The sequence below is a fragment of the Echiichthys vipera genome (genome assembly GCF_963691815.1).
Source record: "Echiichthys vipera genome assembly, chromosome: 11".
Lineage (NCBI taxonomy): Eukaryota > Metazoa > Chordata > Actinopteri > Perciformes > Trachinidae > Echiichthys > Echiichthys vipera.
Genome location: NC_139836.1, coordinates 4852456 through 4876309, shown reverse-complemented (window position 1 = coordinate 4876309; position 23854 = coordinate 4852456). Strand labels below are relative to the sequence as shown.

The following is a 23854-nucleotide window of genomic DNA, read 5'->3' as shown; positions in this document are numbered from 1 at the left end:
AGTGTTTTTATTATTCATCCTACACTTATTGATTTAAACAGGGTGGACAAAATAATAGAAACACGTCAGGATGTTACTTGTGTGTTGTTGGACATGATGACACGACAATAGACGACATTAACGGATAAAGGACTTATCTGTTTTTAAAAACACACAACTAATTGAAAAGTATTTGTACAAAACTGAACAGTAACACCGTCCCAACATGTCAAATATCTGAATATAAGAAGTTTTATTAAACAAAAATACAACGTGAGCAAGAGTTCGTTGTTGTTGTTGTGTTTTGCGTCGGCGCAGTGTTTGTATGCATATCCATTAGTTTGTTTGTTTGATTTCATCCAGAGGGGGGTGTGTGTGTGTGTCTGTGTGTGTCTGTGTCTGTGCGTGCGTACGTGTGTGTGTTCGTTGTCCCCAGGCCCTCAGTGTTCCTGTGTGTCAGAACACAGCTGGTGAAGCAGTTCATCCCAGGGGGCCTTCAGTACAGCCAACACACACTCACTGTGTGTGTGTTTGTGTGTGTGATCAGCTCCTCTTACTCCCCACACAGCCTCCACATCTGCTTTTACCCTCAGTGTGTCTCCATCACTGAAACACACTGATGATATCTGTGAATCTGAGCCCACAGTCCGCTGCAAAGCATCATTTGATCATTTTAAGTTAAGTGTAACTGCGCATTCACACAACAAAAGTGATGGAGGCGAGTTCATCACTGCTTCATCCGCGTCTATCTCAGGTAGCAGCCGAGGCGCCTAGCTAACTGAAGCTAACCCCCGGCTCAGCCTACTCTGCTGTTATGCTAAATGGAAGTGATGCTAATGCTAACAGGGGTCTGAATGCTTTTAAAACAACAGAAATGAACTCTCAGAGGAAGTGTGTGTCGTGTTGTAGTGAGATCAGACCAGCAGTGATTTAACCTCCGTAGCCGCACAGGTGCTGCCCACTCTCCTCCTCAGCTTCACTCTGCACTGACGCCTTTCTTCTCCTTCTTCTTCTGGATTTCCAGCAGAATAGACGCCTAAAGGCACGTCGCTGCCAATCACAGGTCATAGTTCTATCCATTATATTATTTCCATAGCAACAGTCTGCTTTCCCCTAAGCACTGCAACAATGGCGTCTTCGTTGAGCCCCTGGAGGTTTCACGGAGAAGTTTGATGACGCTTACCGCAACATCAACGCTGATTGGCTGTCGGGGCACAGCTTCACGCGATGTCGCTTGAAAAGTTCAAATTCTTCAACTTCAAGCGACACACGCAATGAGGCGATAGACGCAATGGACGCTTCATCGCTGCGCCACATCGCTCTTATCGCGTGTAACGACTTTGCGTGCCATCGCGTCATTTACATTGATTTGGAACGGCAGCTTGACGCTTTTGTTGTGAATGCACGGTTAGTGTCCAACCAACAGCCCTAAACACAGAAATATCCAATTAATTAAATTATTTTAATCTGAAAAGGCAACAAATCCTCACTTTGAAAATGTTTGTTTGGCTCGAAAAATAAATAATTGATCATCAAAGTTGTGATCAAGTGAAACTATTTTCTGATCTCTTGTGAAAAGCTTGAGAAACGCAGGAGAGAGCCGAACATTACAGCACTTTGCTTTTCCCAGTGGGGGTTTTGTGTGAACAGATGATGTTACGTTGATGATCATCAGGGTACCGGGTCAGGGCACGGGGGGCTCCGGGGGCACGGTGGGCTCGGGGGGCGCGGGCCAAACAGCGGTGTGTTGGGTTTAACGTATCACTGCCAGCTGCCTCTCAAATCCCACGTGGAGACACGAGAATCCGTTTGACTCCGGTTTCATTTCCACAGCCGTTGCTTGTCATATGTGAGGATGACGAGCCGTCTGTGTGGGCCGCGGTCACCAGGGAGAGTGTGTGTGTGTGTGTGTGTGTGTGTGTGTGTGTGTGTGTGTGTGTGTGTGTGTGTGTGTGTGTGTGTGTGTGTGTGTGTGTGTGTGTGTGTGTGTGTGTGTGTGTGTGTGTGTGTGTGTGTGTGTGTGTGTGTGTGTGTGTGTGTGTGTGTGTGTGTGTGTGTGTGTGTGTGTGTGTGTGTGTGTGTGTGTGTGTGTGTGTGTGTGTGTGTGTGTGTGTGTGTGTGTGTGTGTGTTAACCGTAGTGGACATGCTTGTTTTTGTGTGTGTGTGTGTTCAGTGTTTGTCAGAATGTTTTTGGTGGAGGGTTTTCTCCCTCAGTGGTCAGCATAATGTGTCAGCGCTGGGCAATGTTCCCATTTTTCTCATCCTCTTCCTTCTCCTCCTCCTCCTCTTTCTCCTCCTCTTCTTTCTCCATCTCCTCCTCTTCTTTCTCCTCCTCACCTCCTCCTCCTCCTCTCCTCTCTGGGGAGAGTCTCTTCACCGCAGCAGTTGAGGCGTTCGATAGAAGCTTTTAGTTTACATCTGCAACAAAAGCTGACCTGACACGTGTGTGTGGTTCTGTGTGTGTGTGTGTGTGTGTGTGTGTGTGTGTGTGTGTGTGTGTGTGTGTGTGTGTGTCTCTCTGTGTGTGTCTCTCTGTGTGTGTCTCTGTGTGTGTGTGTCTCACTTTACTGTTTACCGGAACCAGTGACACTCAGCTGCTATTTGCTGTGGTTCGCACATCCAGCTCCTCACTGTATATGTGTGTTTCTGAACAGTGTGTCTCTTTTGTGTTCACGCCCTGACTGTGTGTGTCTCTGTCAGGTGTGTGTGTGTGTGTGCGTGTGGCCCTGGGATCCTTCAGTAAAAGTATTAAATATTTTAGTCCAAATAAAAGTATGTCAATATTACAATAAAGTTAACAGTTAAAGTGAAACTTTCCTTTTTTCTGCTGATATTTTCAGGTTTTTTTATGCGCCTGAAAACAAGTCGAAGGAGAAACACCACCTTACGAGCACAGTGCACATTTTCATCCCCCTTTTATTGATTCTGGTGGATTTTGTTCTTAAATTAATGAATTAAATTCTTTATCTTGTTCCTCTTTCATCGCGTGGTTTAACGCAGAGAATATGACACTGAAGTTTTAGAGCATTTTACTGCAGTTTTCCTCACTGCGGACGATTAACGGTGATGAATGAAGTGCCAGGATTTGTTTCTGGTTTATACATTTACTGTGAATGTGCTTACACTATGTGTGTGTGTGTGCGTGCGTGCGTGCGTGCATGTGTGTGTGTGCATGTGTGTGTGTTTGGGCTGCTCCTCTGCAGACAGCATTAAATATTCATCCTCCTGCTCGTATTTCCCCTCTCTCATCTGTCTGTCCACCCCTCGCTTCCTCCCTTCCCTTCTTCTTCCTTCCTTTTTAAATCGTTACCTTTTCCCTCCTTCCTTCCTTCCTTCCTTCCCTCCTTCCTTCCTTCCTTCTCTCCATCTCATTGTTTGCTGTTTTAAAATGAAGCAGAGTCGTACGGACGGTCGTGAAAGATGAACGAATATAAAACGAAGCTGAAGGAATTGAGCGGGAGGTTTGACAAACTTCCTCTCTTCTCGTATCGATCATTTCTGAAAACAAACGCGGAGATTTTAATCCGTCATTCTGTTCTGGGGTATTGAGTTCAGGTCCTGTGGGGCGACCGTGTGTGTGTGTGTGTGTGTGTGTGTGTGTGTGTGGTTCTGTGTAAAGCGCGCATCATCTTCTCTGATCACAGACATGAATAATGTTTGTTGCTCTGGGATCACATGCACACGTCCTCTGGGTGTCAGTGTTTGTAAGCAGGAGACTTTTAAAGGAATCGAACCGGGTTCTGTGTGTGTGTTGTGGTGTATACATGTAAACCTATCCGAGCACAGCGAAGGGGGAAATTTCAGCCCGCGTATTGATCGGGTCCGGCCCGTTTCAGGGTCACTGTGATGTCAGCGTTTGTATTATTATTATTGCTTTTATTGTCGGCTGCTTTTGATTCAACACAACACGGTGACATCGAACCTCATCGATCCCTGCGGCGAGACGAGCTGCCGCAGATCAAAATAACAACAGGACACAGCAAAAGGCCTCTGAATACATTTCATTTAAAGCATTAAACACAATGAGACTGTTAATTATAAAAGAAAAGGTCAATAAACCTGCAGAAATCACAGTTAGCGCCGTTAGACACTTATTCTGCTGCATAAGTTGATCTTCGCTACATGTATCAGATTCAAATTGAATTAATTCAAGATGCAAATGTTGTATTCATTATGAAACAATCTCATAAATACTGTTTTTATCATTTAAACAAATCTAAAAGACTGCAGAAGTAGCAGATTTGTGACACTGCGCTACATTTAGCGTTAGCGCGCCACCGTAGGGAAAGAAATAAAACAACTTTCTGAAAATCGAGGCATTTCCAACCTTCTGGGGAACTTCTGAAAAGTACTATTTAATGCATGAAGTTGCTCTTTAATGTGAAATAAGCCCAGGGTGTGAGCCCCGATGTCGGACACACGTTTGTGTGTTGTGTTGTCTTGATGTTTCGATATTTTATTTACAAAAAAAACCCAATAATCTCCGGTTTACTGTCCACAACAAAACAAAACAAAAAACAAACCAGAAAAGTTGCTTTTTACGCGACCAAGTTGATGGAGTAATGTTAACAAAAATGACTTAATTCACTAAAAAAAAAAAATCATAAAACGTGTCTGCGTGGGTTTTCTCCGGGTTCTCCGGTTTCCTCCCACAGTCCAAAGACGTGCAGGTGTTCGGTTCATTGATGACTCTAAATCACCCGTAGGTGTGAATGGTTGTCTGTCTCTGTTCGTCTCTATGTGCCCTGTGATAGACTGGCGTCCTGTCCAGGGTGGACCCCGCCTCACGCCCAATGCCCGCTAGGATCAGCTCCAGCCCCCCCGCGACCCCGACAGGGACAAGAGGTTAAAAAGATGAATGAATGAATGAAAGAACATCATCTCCAATTATTCAATATGCAAATACGTGTTAGTCCCACTTGAAGCCCCTGTGAGGTCATGCTGCATGAATCCTTTTTGTGGTGCAGTCACCACATGCAGGAATGATGGTCCAGTCAGTGTAGGGTTCATCTACGCAGAGGGGCAAGGGGTGGTGTGTTCAGGGGCTTGGCAAAACCGGCAAAATTGGACACATTCAAATCTGGCTCTGGCTCTAAAAACCATCAGTTTTTTTATTATTCTTATTATATGAATATAAATATTTTCCCCCTAACGTGAGTCAAAGGAAAGACTGAAGCACCTGGTGTTTGTATGCAGTCGTCTTTTCCTCCTCTCTCTCTCTAACTCTTCCACCAGTGTTGGGGATTGTCTCTCACTCATTCACTTTCTCTCACTCTCTCTCACTCTCTGTCTGTGTACGTGTCCATCACCCTGTCTCTCTGTCTTCTGAACTCTCTCTCTCTGTCTCTCTCTCTCTCTCTGCCCCTCCCTCTGCCCGTCCATGTGTCTCTCAGTCCTGCCGTCTCTCTCCCTGCTCGTCTGTCTCTCCGGGGCCTCGCTGCGGGGCCTCTCTGTCAGGATTACACCGCGTCAGGTTGGCCAACATGGACTCCGGTGGTGGGGAAACAAAATGTTCCTCTCCGCACAAAGCCGCCCTAATCCGCTCCCCTCATCCCCCCCACAGCAGAACCTGATTACAGAAAGCTGGCTGGCAGACAGAGCGATAAACAGACGGGCAGGACAACACCGCGTCCCTCTGTGGCTGGCTGGTTAACTCACTGATTAGTTAATTGGCTTGTTGGCCGATTTACTAATGACCCTTTTGACTTTTCTAACGGACTCTTCAGCTTACCTGTTGGCAGCTGTCCAGGTGATCGACTCACTGAGGGGAAGCCTGACCCTCCTGGTTCAGTGAATCGCCAACTGACGCGGCGTTTCCACCGGATCTGGTGACGGAGGCGGTGCTCCAGATCAACTTTTTTCACTAGGAGCACTGTGGCCCCCAACTGAAAAATTTAGGAGTGCGACCAGACATTTTAGGAGCACACACTTATATCAACATGCTACCAAATACTCACACTTCCACTCATTTTCACTGTATTACTAATAAATACGTTGATAATAGATGCAGAAATTACAATGTGCTGTTTCAAATTCAACGAGGTCGCGGGTCCAAGCGTGTGAAATGTGTTTCCTCAGGAGGGGGTCTGGAGTCTCCCTTAGAGAGAGGGGGAGAAGTTCAGCATCCGTGAGGAACTCGGAGTAGAGCCGCTGCTCCTTGTGCTCTTTTGAAAATGCAGCACAGAAGTTAAACCGACAGCACCGTCGCTGTCATGACAGAACAATATAAAAAAATGTACCGTACATTCAGAATAAGTGTTGTGACGAGACGATATTAAGTCCACGAGAACGAGACACGACGAGATTTTAACACTTAAATGCCAGTGTTTTCTTTACAGAGGGGTTGATTTTGGCAGAGAGCTGTGGTGCTGCAGGTGTCTTTGCATAGTACTTGTGTTAGCCGCGGTGTAGCCTACGGTGATGATAAACGATAAATATAATCTTCCCATGTTGGGGATTGAGAATATTTCCTGCTTATTCAACTTTTGCATCCCTTATGGTTATTATCACGTCATAATTAATGATTAATAATCATCAAACCCGTATTTTCCTCCTGTGTGCTTCATCAGAAAACAGTCCAATACTTTAGTCTTGCACCTGCAGATAAAACAATGTCCTTTAAAATCATTTCACATTATCGATATCATGAATTCAACGATTAACCAAATGCTATTTTTTAATTTTAACGCTCTTTGTTTCTCTGTTCTGTCATTTCAGCCTTAACCGCGTACACGTACCTCACCATCTTCGACCTGTTCAGGTGAGTCTTTCGCCAACTTTGTTAAAAAAAAATAGATTTACATTTTAAAAAACCCTTATACAAAAAAAAATCTGTTTCCACTCAGTTTGATTTTGTCTTGTACGATATGATCTGTAAACCCAATATCTTGAGGTAACGCTCGGTCCGCTCGGCTGTGCGCTGGGGCTGTTTTGACAGAGAATTTCCACTCGTGAAATATTAATATTGAGATTATAATGAATAAAAGATACATTTAAGAGGAAGTGAACTTCAGCTGACCCCGTGTGTGTGGTTCCATTGTTGTCGTTCCTCCTCCTCACTGTCCCCCGCCTGCGTCCTTCATCTCTAACGTCTTCCTCTCGCTCTTCCTCCTGCAGTTTGATCACCTGCCTCATCAGCTCCTGGGTGTCCATGAAGAAGCCCAGTCAGGTCTACTCGTTTGGGTGAGTTCAGCATAATGACAGTGAATACAGTGTGTATAAATATACAAACCGGATTCCAAAAAAGTTGGGACACTATACAAATCGTGAATAAAAACTGAATGCAATGATGTGGAGGTGCCAACTTCTAATATTTTATTCAGAATAGAACATAAATCACTGAACAAAAGTTTAAACTGAGAAAATGTATCATTTTAAGGGAAAAATATGTTGATTCAAAATTTCATGGTGTCAACAAATCCCAAAAAAGTTGGGACAAGGCCATTTTCACCACTGTGTGGCATCTCCCCTTCTTCTTACAACACTCAACAGACGTCTGGGGACTGAGGAGACCAGTTTCTCAAGTTTAGAAATAGGAATGCTCTCCCATTCTTGTCTAATACAGGCCTCTAACTGATCAATCGTCTTGGGCCTCCTTTGTCGCACCTTCCTCTTTATGATGCGCTAAATGTTCTCTATAGGTGAAAGATCTGGACTGCAGACTGGCCATTTCAGTACCCGGATCCTTCTCCTACGCAGCCATGATGTTGTGATTGATGCAGAATGTGGTCTGGCATTATCTTGTTGAAAAATGCAGGGTCTTCCCTGAAAGAGATTACGTCTGGATGGGAGCATATGTTGTTCTAGAACCTGAATATATTTTTCTGCATTGATGGTGCCTTTCCAGACATGCAAGCTGCCCATGCCACACGCACTCATGCAACCCCATACCATCAGAGATGCAGGCTTCTGAACTGAGCGTTGATAACAACTTGGGTTGTCCTTGTCCTCTTTGGTCCGGATGACATGGCGTCCCACATTTCCAAAAAGAACTTCAAATCGTGACTCGTCTGACCACAGAACAGTCTTCCATTTTGCCACACTCCATTTTAAATGATCCCTGGCCCATTTGAAACGCCTGAGCTTGTGGATCTTGCTTAGAAATGGCTTCTTCTTTGCACTGTAGAGTTTCAGCTGGCAACGGCGGATGGCACGGTGGATTGTGTTCACTGACAATGGTTTCTGGAAGTATTCCTGAGCCCATTCTGTGATTTCCTTTACAGTAGCATTCCTGTTTGTGGTGCAGTGTCGTTTAAGGGCCCGGAGATCACGGGCATCCAGTATTGGTTTACGGCCTTGACCCTTACGCACAGAGATTGTTCCAGATTCTCTGAATCTTCGGATGATATTATGCACAGTTGATGATGATAACTGCAAAGTCTTTGCAATTTTTCGCTGGGTAACACCTTTCTGATATTGCTCCACTATCTTTCTGCGCAACATTGTGGGAATTGGTGATCCTCTACCCATCTTGGCTTCTGAGAGACACTGCCACTCTGAGAAGCTCTTTTTATACCCAATCATGTTGCCAATTGACCTAATTGGTGTTAATTGGTCTTCCAGCTCTTCGTTATGCTCAAATTGACTTTTTCCAGCCTCTTATTGCTACTTGTCCCAACTTTTTTGGGATTTGTTGACACCGTGAAATTTTGAATCAACATATTTTTCCTTTAAAATGATACATTTACTCGGATTAAACTTTTGATCTGTCATCTACGTTCTATTCTGAATAAAATATTGACATTTGCCATCTCCACATCATTGCATTCAGTTTTTATTCACAATTTGTGTAGTGTCCCAACTTTTTTGGAATCCGGTTTGTATATATCCATAATAAAAATACACTTTCATGTTTATATGTTTGTTTTAGAGTGTGGAAGCTACAAAAACACAACGAGATGTGAGATAATATATATATACGGTATAAACTGTGTGTGTGTATATATATATTTATATGTATACTGTATGTGTGTCTCGCTTGATTTTCACTCAAAGCTCCATCTGTGTTTGTTTATGTGCTCACACACACACACACACACACACACACACACACACACACACACACACACACACACACACACACACACACACAGGCACTATAAACACAGATGTAGCATCGACAGAAAAGCTTCCATTACTGTTTTCTGGATCAGTCAATCGGCTCATAGACACACAGCTAGTTTGCCGTACTGTGTGTGTGTGTGTGTGTGTGTGTGTGAGAGAGAGAGAGAGAGTGAGTGGGTGGGTTTGTGTGTGTGTCTGTCAGTAAACTGGCCAGACAGTGTATCTGCAGCTGACAGGTGACCTCTGACCTCGAGGTGTGGAAGAGTGGTGAACGAGTGGAAATCTGCTTTTCAGATTCACTTAGCTCCCATAAGTGTGTGCGTGCATGCGTGTGTGTGTGTGTGTGTGAGCTTGAGTTTACAACTATGCATGCCTGTGTGTTCATTTGAGCATGTGTGTGTGTGTGTGGGGGGGGGGGGGGGGCTTGTGGCGATTAGCAATCCGATGGTATGATTTCCTACGCTGATATTCAGGGGATTTTGTCTGAGGGGAAGAAGCTTTTTCCGATTTTTTTACCGTCTCTGTGTCGTCTCCGAACGCCGCCCAGCTCATGGCGGACTCTGCTGGCGGGTAAACGTTGATAATATGAGTCAGAATCCAGCAGACAGCAGGTTTTCTATGTGGCGCCCACATAGATTAACCACAGGCTGTTGGCAGAGCAGAACGTGACCTTTGACCCAGCAGCACAGAGGCAATCAGGCCGAACAGTGCGCTAAGTGTTCAAATACAGAGGGTATGTCTGTGTGTGTCTGTGTGTGTGTGTGCGTGTGTCTGTGTGTGTGTGTGTCCGTCCATCCTGCAGACCCAGTTAACAAAGACAACCTATTAACCCGAAGGTGTCTGTTCACTGCCTCATCGGTTGAACAAATCTCTTTTAGTTTCACACATTAGACACGAGAAAATGGGGGTCTTAACAAACTTCTACACACACACACACACACACACACACACACACACACACACACACACACACACACACACACACACACACACACACACAGACACAGAGCCTCAAGGCCTGAACGCACTGAAAGCATCAGTTGAAACGCCTCATTTGACACTCGTCAATTGATGCTCGTCAATTGATGCTCGTCCTCCTGCAGGCATCATTTGCAGCGCCGTCACCACAGAACAGCAGTATTTCAGGAAAGTACAGGCGCTATAAAGGCGAAGGTTTAAAAGATCACAGATCCGTCATCAGTGGTTAGAGGCTAGAAGTCCTCGCTGCAGAACGACAACGACTGTGATGCGAATATTCTTGCAAAAATACTGATTCAAACCCAAAACGGGCAATACAGTGAAACCTACACTTTTGGAAAATACCTAAGACAGCTCAAATTGCATCCTGACCGTCTTGTTGTCTGTCGCTTTACAGTTTTTCTAGTAGTCATTTATCTCCCTCTGCTTGTATGTGCTGACATAACTCCCTTCACCAGGCTCAGACAGACGCTCTTAGTTCAGTGGTATTAATGTTGCTGTAGCTCAGCAGACCCTCGCATCACTGACAGCCAACGTCAGGTTTAACCCCCATAAGCCCCGCAGAACCACTCACTGACGCGGAGCTGCTGAGCCGGGACAGACCGCGACAGTATCGACCCGCTGACCCCAGGCGGAGGTCAGGAGGTCAGCAACAGTTACAACCGCGTGTCGACCCGATACTGTTCCTTTGTTAGTGTTGTCTGCATGTGTTTAGTCTCATCCTACAGTATATTTATTATAAAGTATTTAGATAAATAAATATAATGAATACAAATAAATAAGATCACATATGTTGCAGTGCACTGGCACAACCTGGAGATGATGTCCTTGAATGAATGCACGTTACAGTTTCCTGAGGAGATGGCAGATGACCTCTGACCTCTCGTCACCCTGGAAGTAAACATCACACCAAGAAAATAAAGTTTTTCTGATGTTTTATACTCTTATATGTTTTATACTTTATTTCCTGTTTTGTGTTTTAGTGGCACAGGAACCTAAACTCTAACCTTCTGGACTGAGGCGGTCTCTAAGGGCGCACTCACACTGTCCGTTCGTACCGCGCCCAATTGGCTTCACAGCTACAGTCTAGTTCGTTTGACCAGTGTGAGTGCAACCGTACCAAGGCACGGCACGCTTGCCGGATGCACATGTACGGGCACAAATAATAACTTTATTTGTATAACAACTTCAAAAACAGCAGTTTACAAAGTGCTTTGACGTAGCAAAAATCAACATACACACACAAATACAGTATCCATCCATCCATCTTCAACCTCTTGTCCCTGTCGGGGTCGCGGGGAGACATCAGGCGTGAGGCGGGGTCCACCCTGGACAGGACGCCAGTCTATCACAGGACACATAGAGACGAACAGAGACAGACAACCATTCACACCTACGGGTGATTTAGAGTCATCAATGAACCCAACACCTGCACGTCTTTGGATTGTGGGAGGAAACCGGAGAACCCGGAGAAAACCCACGCAGACACGGGGACAACATGCAGACTCCACACAGAAGGACCCAGGCCCAACCAATAATAATAATAATAGTAAAATCCAGTGAGGTAGAACATAACCATAGATTACACATCGTTGTATAAAAGTGTAAAGAAGACAAAGGCAATTATTATTGTCTTGTTAGTTGATTCATTTAACGTGCTTGCAAAGAAAGAGAAACAATGAGATAAAAGGATAAAAAGACGACATCACAGGAATCAAGTCTATAAAAATCAAGTCTAAAGAAAAGCCTGCGCACGTGTACGAGCATTAAAAGATGCGTTGAACGGTTTGTGGAGTGTTTACTGCAGATTTGGTCAGATGAAATGTTTAAAAACAGTCACTGAGGCGTAGAAGCGAGACGCATTCGAGCCCCTGCCCGGATCATTTCAAGTAACGTGAGTGCAAGCGGGCCTGGGCCACGAGGGAAGAGGGAGGGTGGACACCCTATAGCACGGGGCACGGTACGAACGGACAGTGTGAGTGCGCCCTAAAGCTCGGGACACGGTACGAACGGACAGCTCCTCAGGGAGCGCTGTTGGTCTGTGAACCAGGGGACGGTGGGGTCTCTGGGACCGTTGGATAACGACGTCTGCTTCTCTCTCCAGGTTTGAAAGACTGGAGGTTTTGGCCGTTTTTGCCTCCACTGTTCTCATCCAGCTGGGAGCTCTGTTCATCCTGAAGGAGAGGTGTGTATGTCTGCCTAACTCACACACACACACACACACACACACACACACACACACACACACACACACACACACACTCATACTCTCAGTTTTACAGCTGAAGTCTTAGAAGTATTTAGTGTTTGGAGCCAGATGAAAACTCTCTCTTTGTATTTTCGTCTCTGTCTTTGTCTCACTCGCTCTGTCTCTCTCGATTAAAACTTCAATTATTTTCTTTGCGTGAGGAAAATTATTTCCAAAGCGATACACAAATTATTTCCAATAGTTTCCTTCTTTTGTTTCTTTTCTTTCTCATTATTAATTTCACTTGTGTGAGTGAGTCGTGAGTGCTCTGCTCCTCTCAGGGTGCACGTTTCTCTCCAGTCTGCTCGACTTTTGCCATCAAACTATTTGAAAAATGCATTAATTGGACCCCAGGATATTCTATCTGCACATTACAGCAATTAATCTATTATAACCCAGATTATTCAACAACAGCCTCATCTTGGCGTATGGGTTCATCGCAGTGTTCCAGCCTCTGTGTTTCTCATCTCGTATCAAGTTTTTGGCACAAACTTTTGCATCTTCTTTAATTTTCTCTTGATAATACTGAAATAAAATGAAAGAAACTTGTAATACAGGGATATTATATACAGTATGATATGCTATGTTTATGAATTTAAGATGAGATAAACTTCAATCTAAATTGAAAATAAAATAAAGGCTTTACTTATATTGATACCGTATGAATTACACATGGAAATATTTTCATAGTAGTACTTACAACAAAACATGAATTAAAAGAACAAAGATGTGTCGCTCCCAGTTCTGAATCTGTTTAATAAACATGTAAACACACTTTTAAAGTCAAGACGGCAGATTTGAACCTGTCGAAACACAAAAAACTTCATTTTCAGAGATGTAATAATCGTGCATGTGTGTGTGTGCGTGTGCACGCGCGTGATTGAATCTGTTGACAACTGTGTATATACAACTATAATGCATTAAAGGGGTGGTCACAAATTTACCCTTAAAGGGGAGGTGTGTGTGAGTGAGAACCACTCAATGTTTTAGGGCTGTGGGAATGTCACTGCCTGGCTGTCTATCATCACGCACACACGCACACACGCACACACGCACATCCAGGCACCCTGTGTGGGGGTTGTCTTGCGGTCAGTTCTCAGGGAAGGGAGGGGTACATTTCCACAACAACAAAACACACACACACACACACACACACACACACACACACACATACACACACAAATGCAGGTCAAGCAGTTGGCACGCTGCATGCAAACACTTTCCTGTGGAGACGTGCATGTGTGTGTGTGTGTGTGTGTGTGTGTTTGCATGTTGGCCGCTGCACTCCTGATGTGTTTATTTTGGTTCAGAAAATGGCAAAGAAAAAATGCTGGCTCCTGAGTGGATGACAGGTGACTGTCAAAGTTGTCAAACATCGTTCAGATCAACAGTTTATTATCTGCGGAAAAACAAACACTTAAAGAAAGTGGCTGCTCAGAGAGTTGCAGGCCACGCCCTCTCAAATGGCTGTTTCCATTACCAAAAAAGGCCCCAGAGGGATTTACGAGACTCCGGAGGTGACGTATAACTCTGAATGGGTTTGAGGTTTGGCTCGCCGGTGATCAGCTGATCAGTGTTACAGTGGAGACAATAGTTGTAGTTTGATTTAAGGCGGCCCGTATGATTCACAACGTCAACTTATGTACAAGTAACATGAAAGAAAACACTCCACCTTAAAGATTCTGGGCGTTGTAAAAGTGTTTGTTGACAGACAGGCTGTCACACCGCTTGCAGTAGTGTGTGTGTGTGTGTGTGCGTGCGTGCGTGCGTGCGTGCGTGCGTGCGTGCGTGCGTGTGTGTGTGTGTGAGTAAATGGGAGATAGAGAGAGCACGCAGCAATGGACCACAGGTCAGAATTCAACCCGGCTGCAAGCCTGTGCACAGATAATTTTCTGCGCTGCGTTCTTCTTCACCCCTGGATAAACGTGTCTACTCTACCTCACCGTGTCGTTGTGGCGTCTGTTTTACCACACGTCACATCCCGCCGAGAGCTACATCCAATCAGCGACCAGGTTTCTCTCAGGGGCTTTAGTGGCCTGCTCTCCCACAGGGCCATCAAACAGCCGCTCAAGCGACTGGGGGGGCGTTTCGGCGAGAAAGACCCGCCTCATTCCGGGTATTCGACCATAGTGTAAACGCATTTATAGGGGGGGGGGCGGGACTTATGACCTGTATTGCAGCCAGACACAAGGGGGCGCTCTAGACGCTTTGTCTTCACTTATGGGGAGCTGTCGTGCCCTCCATCTTTATATACAGTCTGTGACATGGACGCTAATAAAGTGATGGATTTCAGCCTCTGCCATCACTGTGTGTGAAAGGCTGAATGTGTGTGAGTGTGTGTGTGTCGTGTAAAGCAGGAAACAAAGGACCATTTACCGAAGCATTTAATCAGAAAACAACTTTTTGGATTTGTGCAGGTTCAACGCGCTGTGAAGCGTCGACTCAGCTGGAAATCTAACACATGTTTTAAAGATGTAGATGCAAACCTGCTTCCTTCCACAGGCTGTGAGGCGGCTGAACTGTCACTCCACTGGATCGTAGACACTTTAATAACAAACTCTGGCACTGAACACTTTATCCTAGCTTACAATTTATGACTGTGCACTTTTTTTACCTGTTTTTATCAGGGACTGGATTATCTTTATTTATGTGTGAATGTTCGAGTTTGTTGCTCTGGGAAACTTCTTGTACAACTGAAATAATTGCTATAAATATTCATTTATAAATTTAGTAAATCAAATATAATTCATGCATGTTTTCATTCATGTTTTACTTCGGCTGCTATGAACATTAAGATGGTATTAAATTACATTTTATAGTGTTATTAACAGGTCTTTAAAAGTCTTTTTTTATGCAGTGAACCTGGAAGGCCGAGTGTAACACTGAACCTCTCTCTCTCTCACACACACACACACACACACACACACACACACACACACACACACCTACAGGAGTAAGGTTGCCAGCCGCACGGTACACTGCATGTCATGAATGGCTTGGTAGGGCAGCAGCACAGAGGGAAGAGACAGACTGTGTGTGTGTGTGTGCGTGTGTGTGTGTGTGCGTGTGTGTGTGTGTGTGTGAATGCATTTCCTGTTTTCTCTCTCTGTTTGTTCGCTCCTTGTCTCCTTTCATTCAGTTCAATTGTCTCAATCGCTCTCTCTCTAGCTCACACACACACACACACACACACACACACACACACACAGAGTCAGCGTAGTCCCACCTGGCCAGTGTTTTTGATCGTGTGTGTGTTTCTGTTTCGTCAGTGTGGAGCGCTTCATGGAGCAGCCTGAGGTCCATACGTAAGTATTTTACACTCAAACAAACACAAATTTCCTCATCACATTAAATAAAACACACAACATGATATGCTTCTGTGTGTCCCTCTGTGACGCACGCACACACACACACACACACACACACACACAGTCAGACACACACACACAGACACAGACGGTGCCAGCTGTCGTCGGAACAGAACATCCCCAATATTTGGGTCAGACAGACAGAAGGACACAGGGAGAGTCAGGCTGACGGACAGCGACATGTCCATTGTTGGTTTCATACTGACAGTGTTTGTGTGTCCACACACGCAAAGTTAATTAAACACATGCTGACGGTGTGAACAGTGACCTCAGGGTGACAACAGCTCTGTCAGAGAACAGCTAATACCTTTGAACAGCTTTTAAAAATTAAAAATAAACAAACAAACGGAGCACCAACATGTGTGCAGAAGTCGTTTTTTTAAGTCTTTTTCAGGGTTAGGGTTAAGGGGTTAGAGGGTTGGGGGCTAGGGTTTTTTAAAATCAGATATTTCCTGCAGACATGTGAACACATCTGCTCTGTAGTCTTTTTTTTTCCATGTTTAAGTTTTTAGGGGAATTGTTCTGATCTGCATGGAGGCTGTTGGGACAGAGGGGGTCGTATGCTCACAGATTATAAAGCCCCTTGAGAAAATGTTGTGATACTGAGGGATTTAAATAAAACTGATTTTACACGACTAGATACTTAGTGTCAAGATTCAACACATTGTAACTTTGGTAGTTTTCTGCAGCATTGTTTGTTTGTGAACGGGTGAAACTACACAACAGAATGACACACAGTTCTTCAAAAGATACTTCCTGCTCTGAACTCCCCCTGACCACTTGTCTTGTCCGCTAACGTCAGCGGGGCGCTAACGTCAGCGGGGCGCGGACGTCAGCGGGGCGCGGACGTCAGTGGCGCGGACGTCAGTGGCGCGGACGTCAGTGGCGCGGACGTCAGTGGCGCTAACGTCAGTGGCGCGGACGTCAGTGGCGCTAACGTCAGTGGCGCTAACGTCAGTGGCGCTAACGTCAGTGGCGCTAACGTCAGCGGCGCTAACGTCAGCAACGTGCGCGCGTGTTGACCGAAGCGACTGTCTCCACCTGTTCCGTCTGTTCCATTTCCAGGTGTCGAGCAGCGAAGGAACAAACTTTTCCGGGCGGTTCAAAACAAAGTTCCCCCTCATAGTCCCACAGACTCGTACATACAGGTAGAGCTTCGACCGGGCCCAGAAGATCTAGCCCGACCCTACCCGAGCCTGTGCACGTTCGGTCCGAGCCCTGCAGAATAAAATTGATCACAGGAGGATGAAGAAACGTGAACAGCACTTAAAACACTGGACGAAGCCGACACACACGTTGTCACTGCCCACGACTTGATACAGGTTAATTCTCATTTTACATTAATCACACGGACATTAGTTTTCTTTCGGCCCAGAACACACGTGCTGAACAAGTTCACCCCCTCAGTGGCATATTTAAATTACATCGGTTTAGTTTAAAAAGTCACTACAGTCACATTCACCTCAGTGGAAACACCAGAGAACAAGTGTCTGTGTTCACACATGGGCTCAATCTGAGATCGCTCAGGGAGCCGGCAGGGGGAACTCTGTTTGACGCCCCATCCAACTGAATCTGAATCAGATATTTGTCTCGATAATGTCTGGATAATTTCAGGTTGACAGTGAGTTTGTGAAAGGAGCGACGGACATACTGGTTCGGAGTGAATCGATCGTTTATCAGTCTCTCTTTCTCTGATTGCTCTTTTACCCCTCTCGCTCAGCAAAGTCTGGGCCGACCACCTACTTTGGTCTTTTCCTTTGTACTTCTCTCCCTTCTTCTCTCTCTCTCTCTCTCTCTCCCTCTCTCCCTCTCTCTCTCCATCATCCCTCCATAATAAAACAGATTAGCGGCGGCTTTTCGAACCTAAAACACAGCGAGACTTAAACCTGTCTCCTGTGACGAGATTACCCCCCTCGTTTCTCTCCTCTCGCCCTCCCTCCCTCTTCTCTTCTTCTCTGAGTGGATGTGATTGGACGGCATGAGAGACGGCCGCTAACCGGAGGGCCAGGTGTCTGCTGGGTCGAGAGAGACACACACACACACACACACACACACACACACACACACACACATTCTCTCTCTTTAATCTGTTCTTAGAGGGAGGCGAGGCGGGGGGGCAGCAGCCCTTTGCCTCCCGCTGATTGTTTGGACCAAATTTTAGGCTCTTAAATGGATTGTCCCGTGTGATCAGTGTATTGTACAGTACAGTTGTGTGTGTGTGTGTGTGTGTGCTTGGTTTGGAGATGTGTTATATCTGTGATATTAGGTTTATTCAAAAGTTACGATCGATAAGATATTAAACGCATAAAACGTATAGATCCCATCTAACAGAACCCTTTTTGAGTCCTGCGCTGGGTTGAACCAGCTGAGAGCATAAATTAGGACACTCCGGCTGCTCCTCTATCACTTTTGGACCCTCCTGTGGGTCGACTCTCCATCCCAACTGTGTCGTTCTGCCCGGCCGCCTTTCCCCTTCACACGGACGCCGTCTCTGCGATTGTCTGTGACGACCTCCAGCAGATCTGTCCCCCCATTCTGTCACTGTGCCTTTCACGCAGACGACGGGGCGTAATAAAGTCGCAACAGCCCCGCGACAAACAGGCTGTGTCCTCTGAGCGTGTCCCTCAATGCACTGCACTCACAGCGTCTCCACATTACACTCACACACACGGGTGGATGAGTGAACGGGCCTACGGGGCAAAGGCCCGGGGGCACATAAGGTCGAGGATCCTGACTCATAAAATGTTGCGAGTTGAAAACAGTCCTTCTCTATGAAATCCACCCACTCCACAACACATTTAATGGTCTCAAAAGCTCATTTAGTGAGCGGCTAGTGACGCCTCAGTGCTCCACTGAACGACTCAGACGCTCCTTCGTTCCTGCAGCAGTCAGATTTTTACCGTCGCTAACTAACGCTTGTTTGTGTGTCGAAATAATGTCATGTCGAAATAACTGTGTAGTGGAACTGTATGTATTGTATGTCAAGTGGATGTATGCGTTTTATTTGGTGGCAAAGCATTTTTCCCTTGGATTAATAAAGTTATCCAATCTTATCTAATCTAATCTGACCGAAATGATCACAAAGAGACAAAAAAAGACTATAGGGATGCAAAACAACCATGAAGAGATGCTCAATGACTGAAAATAGACACAAAACAACCACATATGGAGACAAAGAGGCAAAAGGATTAAAAATACTGTCACCGTCGGAGGTTTGTTTCTCTCCGCTGTAGAAACGTTGCTGCTGGAGCCAAATGTAGGTTTTTATTTTTTTACTTAAAGGGTACAAAGGTGTTCACGTGTAGTTGTCTGTTTGAACTCAGTGTGGCGCATTGAGTCACAAAGTGCATACAGGTGGAGCTTCGATCGGGACCAGAAGATCTAGCCCCACCCCACCCGAGCCCGTGCACGTTCGGTCCGAACCCGGGCCGACACTTAAACAGTAATTATGAGCCCGAAACCCGATTTCAACCAGACAATTTTTGAAATAAATAGAATTTTTTATAAAAATAGATGTAAAATGACCACAGAGAGAAACAAAATGATGAAATGGAAACGTGAAATGTCTAAAAATAGATGCAAAACCACCACAAAAAGATGCAAAATTACTAAAATAGATGGAAAACCACCACAAAAAGATGCAAAATGACTAAAATAGATGGAAAACCACCACAAAAAGATGCAAAATGACTTTAAATAGATGATAACAGAGATGCAAAACAATCACAAAGACTACAAGGAGAAACAATCTGACTACAAAAAGGAAAAAAACTTTGAATACGAGGGTCTTATTCCTACGTAGACAGACCTCTAACTGGTCTCATCATCATGTAAACTATGTGTTCTTGGTTAACGATGTCGTGTTCTCCCCTCGTGTCTCTCTGCAGCGGCCGTCTGTTGGTCGGGACGTTCGTCGCTCTGTTCTTCAACCTGCTGACTCTGCTCTCCGTCAGGAACAAACCCTTCACCTACGTCTCAGAAGGTACGGTCCGCTCTAGTGAAACCACTTCATGTCACTGCGCTATCGCACCACAGTGAAGCTTCACTTCAGACATGTAAAAAAAACAAACCCTGTTTTTGAAGAGGGTGGATTTAGAGATTTTAGTGTCTTTTGGGTTTTCCCTGTGGACGGTTAGGGTTCGGTAATCCTCGTCCTCACTGGGGAACGGGGACAATTTGGCTTTTGTCATATTTTGGGGGGGATTACTGAAGTCAAATGAAATGCCCGCGCACTGTTTGGTCAGTAAATAAATCACAAAAGGATGCAGTGGGATCAGTCTTTAGTCCCTTTGCAGAAGTCAAGTAAGTTATACAACCAAACACACAATATGATTGTTTTTGGGGTGTTTTTGCGATGAGTTGATGAACTGGATTGAAACTGAAGATATTACTGCACATCTACAAAAGGGATAATGCACATTAATCAACATTTCTGTAAACATGCCCTCTGCTGGATGATTTTCACTCAGCGACAGGTTTTGAGTTTTCAGACAGACGCCAAGCTGCACGCCGTTTCTGCAGCGAGGTGGCCGTCGGGGTTTACAGATTATACATTTATATATAATCTAAACCATTGGCAAACAAGCACTTTTGTTTTTCACCTTTGTACCAAATCCTCCTTCACCCTCTTGTCAGTAAACCCTCCTGACTCCTGCTGCGGTACGGAGACACTTTCAGGTTCCGGCTGTGAATTCAAGTTACCGTGAATCAACCTCAGGGCCAATCCACACAGGGATGCGTTTTCCTGTAACCACGCAACTTTAGTCTGGTTTTGTCCGACCATCCACAGCAGCCGGCGTTATCGGAGCCTTAAAACAGGATCTTTAGAAACCGGGTCCCAGAGTGGTAAGATTTGAAAACACCCCCATGGCGTTGTGATCTGGGCGGTGAAACCTCAGACTTTGTTAAAGGATGGCGTCACGGCCCCCCCTCCGACCTCTGACCCCGCGGCTTCACATAACAACAACAGTGCTGCTGCGTGAGAGGACAGAGACGGACCCAGAGACTGTTGACTGAACTGGACTCTGAGCCACATGCATGGGACTGAATGAGGCCCAGCACAGATTTCTCCCTTTTCCCTGATGCTCTGAATAAGGAGCTAAACTGCTCTAGGCTCTGTTTCTAAATCCAGTTCTAAGAAGCTGTGAAAAGTCTCTAAATGTAGTGAGAAAGTGGCGCCTGGGAGTGCTTTGGGACGGGGAAGGGGCTCCCAGCAGCCCCCTCTGCTCAGTGAGGACACTAACTGCAGAGTGATCGGTGCATCAGAGTCCAGAACAGCACCAAAGTCTCCACAGGGGGAAAAAAAAGTCGTTTTCGATCGCGTAGACGTCCTTTCAGTGTTCAGATTTTTCTCTTATTGTTAAAAAAAACAATCAACACAATCTGTCAATGACGGAAAATATTATGTTAACACGACCTCTGACGGAGATGCACGAGTTATAGATCTCTCACACACACACACACACACACTCTCACACACACACACACACACACACACACACACACACACACACACACACTCACACACTCACACACTCACACACTCACACACACACACACACAGACTTAGACAAAATGAAGGTGAAGACGAGAGTGAGAAGCATGTGTGACATTAGGTTCTAAAATATCCTGTGATCCTTCCTTTACACTTTCCTCTCCTCTCCCCCATGTCACTCCTCTCCTCTCTTGTTTCCTCCTCTTCTTTCCCCTATTTCAGCCTGTCCTCTCTTTTTTCTTCTCTCCCCTCTTGTTCCCCCCTCATCTGTTTTCTCATCTTCTCTGCCCCATTTCCTCCTCTCCACTTTTATCTCCCCATGTCTCGTCTCCCCTCCCTGTGCCTCTCCTCTTCACTCTTGCGTCCTGTCATCTTCTCTGTCTCCTTACCTTTCCTCTCCTCTCCTCCTCTCTCCTCTCCTCCTCCTCTCCTCTCTTGTCTCTCTCCTCCTCCTCTCCTCTCTTGTCTCTCTCCTCTCCTCCTCTCCTCCTCTCCTCTACAGTCTACCAATGAATGAGGTCAGTGTGTGTGTGTGTGTGTGTGTGTGTGTGTGTGTGTGTGTGTGTGTGTGTGAGTGTGTCAGCTGTCTGCTCTTGCGTTTGGAGCAGTCTCAACATCACTTAACATCTGACATTTGGGGATGGGAGGGGGATGAAACTACACAACAAGCACACACAGGCACTTAACTTTGCCAAAACACACACACACACACACACACACACACACACACACACACACACACACACACACTCTCTCTGACGGAGCGAGACTAAAAGTGCGTTACGCAACCATGTTCCAGACAGTGGTAATGTAGTGTGCCGGAGGGCCAGGCGGGCGGAGAGACAAGCCAACACACACACACACACACACACTCCCCCACATCGTACGTCCTCCTCGTACACACAGATCATAAATAAGTCACTCCATTAAAATGTTTGTTTAGACTGACTCATCCTGCTAGCAAAACAAACAAACCCCCCCCCTCCCCACACACACACACACACACACACACACACACACACACACACACACACACACTGTCTGAGCGGTCTGAGCAGGATGGGATGTGAAGGGCCTTTGACCCGACGCAGAGCCTTCGGGCCTCGCAGTGTCGTCCGACATTAAAGGTGGGACGACTCAGCGGAGCGAGAGAGCTTATCTTTTTTTAAAGACGAGTGGGTGATCCGACCGCCTCTCTCCTGACAAAAAAAAAAGTATTTTTAGCCGCCATCATGGCGCAGAGGGAGCCGAGCAGATCGTCTCTGCTTCAACAGTTTAAAACCATTTGGGTCTGATAATAAGAGATGTGTCGTGTCGAGGCTCCAAGCCAGCTGAGCCGATACTAAAGTGGAGCTAACGTGTGCTGTGAGATTGAATTAAAGGCGTTAAGTTACACTTGATATCAGCTAATAAACACTTTTGAATAACTAAACAACAGGGGACTCGTTTTATGAAAATCCTATGGGAGTTGAAATGTGCTTATCAGTTGTTTTAACGCTCCTCAAGCTCTACAGTAAGATCAGACGTTAACATATTTGTGAAATCAGGTGGGTCATATTTTATGGAACCAAGAATTATGTTATTGACCTCCGTGCCAACAACGCCACCTTTTAACCAAGACAACAACGGCACACAGAGCTCCAGACCGCCGGCGATAAGAACCGGCAAAGTTAGGCATCACAGACAGTAAGAAAGTAACATCAGTGACACAAGTTTCACTACTTTTATGATGCTTACGTTGCCTAATTTCCATGTTGATGCTCCTGCTCCTCCAAACTGGGGGCGTGCGAACTGCCATCTAAAGTTTAGTTTATCTGAAAACAGGGACAGTGCACATTAATAACACTCCTGTAAATGAGGCTGTTTTTCATCTGTGGTCCCTGGACAGACGTTAAAGTCACACTAAGAACACAACAGAATATAGAACAAATGAGATTAAAATTACAAAGTTACAGCCAGGGCGATCTACAAACCATGCACAGCAGCGAACAAACATGACAGAATAGCATCAATTTAGAAAACATCATTCAAGACGCAAAACACACCACAGCACACCACAGCACAGCACGCAGAGCAGACGCACAAATACAGAATGCATGCAACACGATAACTACAAGAGCACAATAAGACAGCACGCAGTGTGTCTGTGTCTGTCTGTGTCTCTGTGTCTGTCTTTTTGTGTCTTTTCGTGTCGTTTTGTGTCTTTTTGTGGTCGTTTGTGTCTTTCGTGTCGTTTTGTGTCTTTGTGGTCATTTTGTGTCTTTTTGTGTCTTTTGTGGTCGTTTTGTGTCTTTTTGTGGTCTTTTTGTGGTCTTTTTGTGTCTGTGTCTGTCTTTTTGTGGTCTTTTTTTTGTTTTTTTTGTCGTCATTCTGTGGTCTTTTTTTGTGTCTTTTTGTGTCTGTGTGTGTCACCAAAGCACGAAAAGCAGAAGCACAAATACAGAATGCATGCAACACAATAACAACAAGAGCACAATGAGACAGCACACAGTAAAAAGAGAAGATGGCTCCAGGTTCAACACATCATCTACTTCATCTACTGACTCTGGACAAATGCCTCATGCAACCGCACTCAAAAAGGTCCAAAAACACCTGTGATCAACATCTCCACCTACTACGCAAACTCAACTCCTTTAGAGGGAGCGAGCATATTATAAGAACCTGATAGAGGGTATCTTAACTTTTTAACATGGTAATGTGATACGGTAATCTAAACATAAAAG

The 23854-nt window shown here is 45.3% G+C and overlaps 1 protein-coding gene across 1 annotated transcript in view; it reads left to right on the top strand.

The window, feature by feature from the left end:
• slc30a6 (solute carrier family 30 member 6) overlaps positions 1 to 23854 on the top strand; it is a gene marked incomplete at its 5' end in the record, with an annotated part of 59607 nt that overhangs the window by 16265 nt on the left and 19488 nt on the right. The window contains 5 exons of the mRNA XM_083922731.1: positions 6698 to 6740; positions 7097 to 7162; positions 12126 to 12206; positions 15539 to 15574; positions 19525 to 19619. Coding sequence (XP_083778857.1) covers positions 6698 to 6740; positions 7097 to 7162; positions 12126 to 12206; positions 15539 to 15574; positions 19525 to 19619 — 321 coding nt within the window. The remainder of the gene's footprint in view (positions 1 to 6697; positions 6741 to 7096; positions 7163 to 12125; positions 12207 to 15538; positions 15575 to 19524; positions 19620 to 23854) is intronic.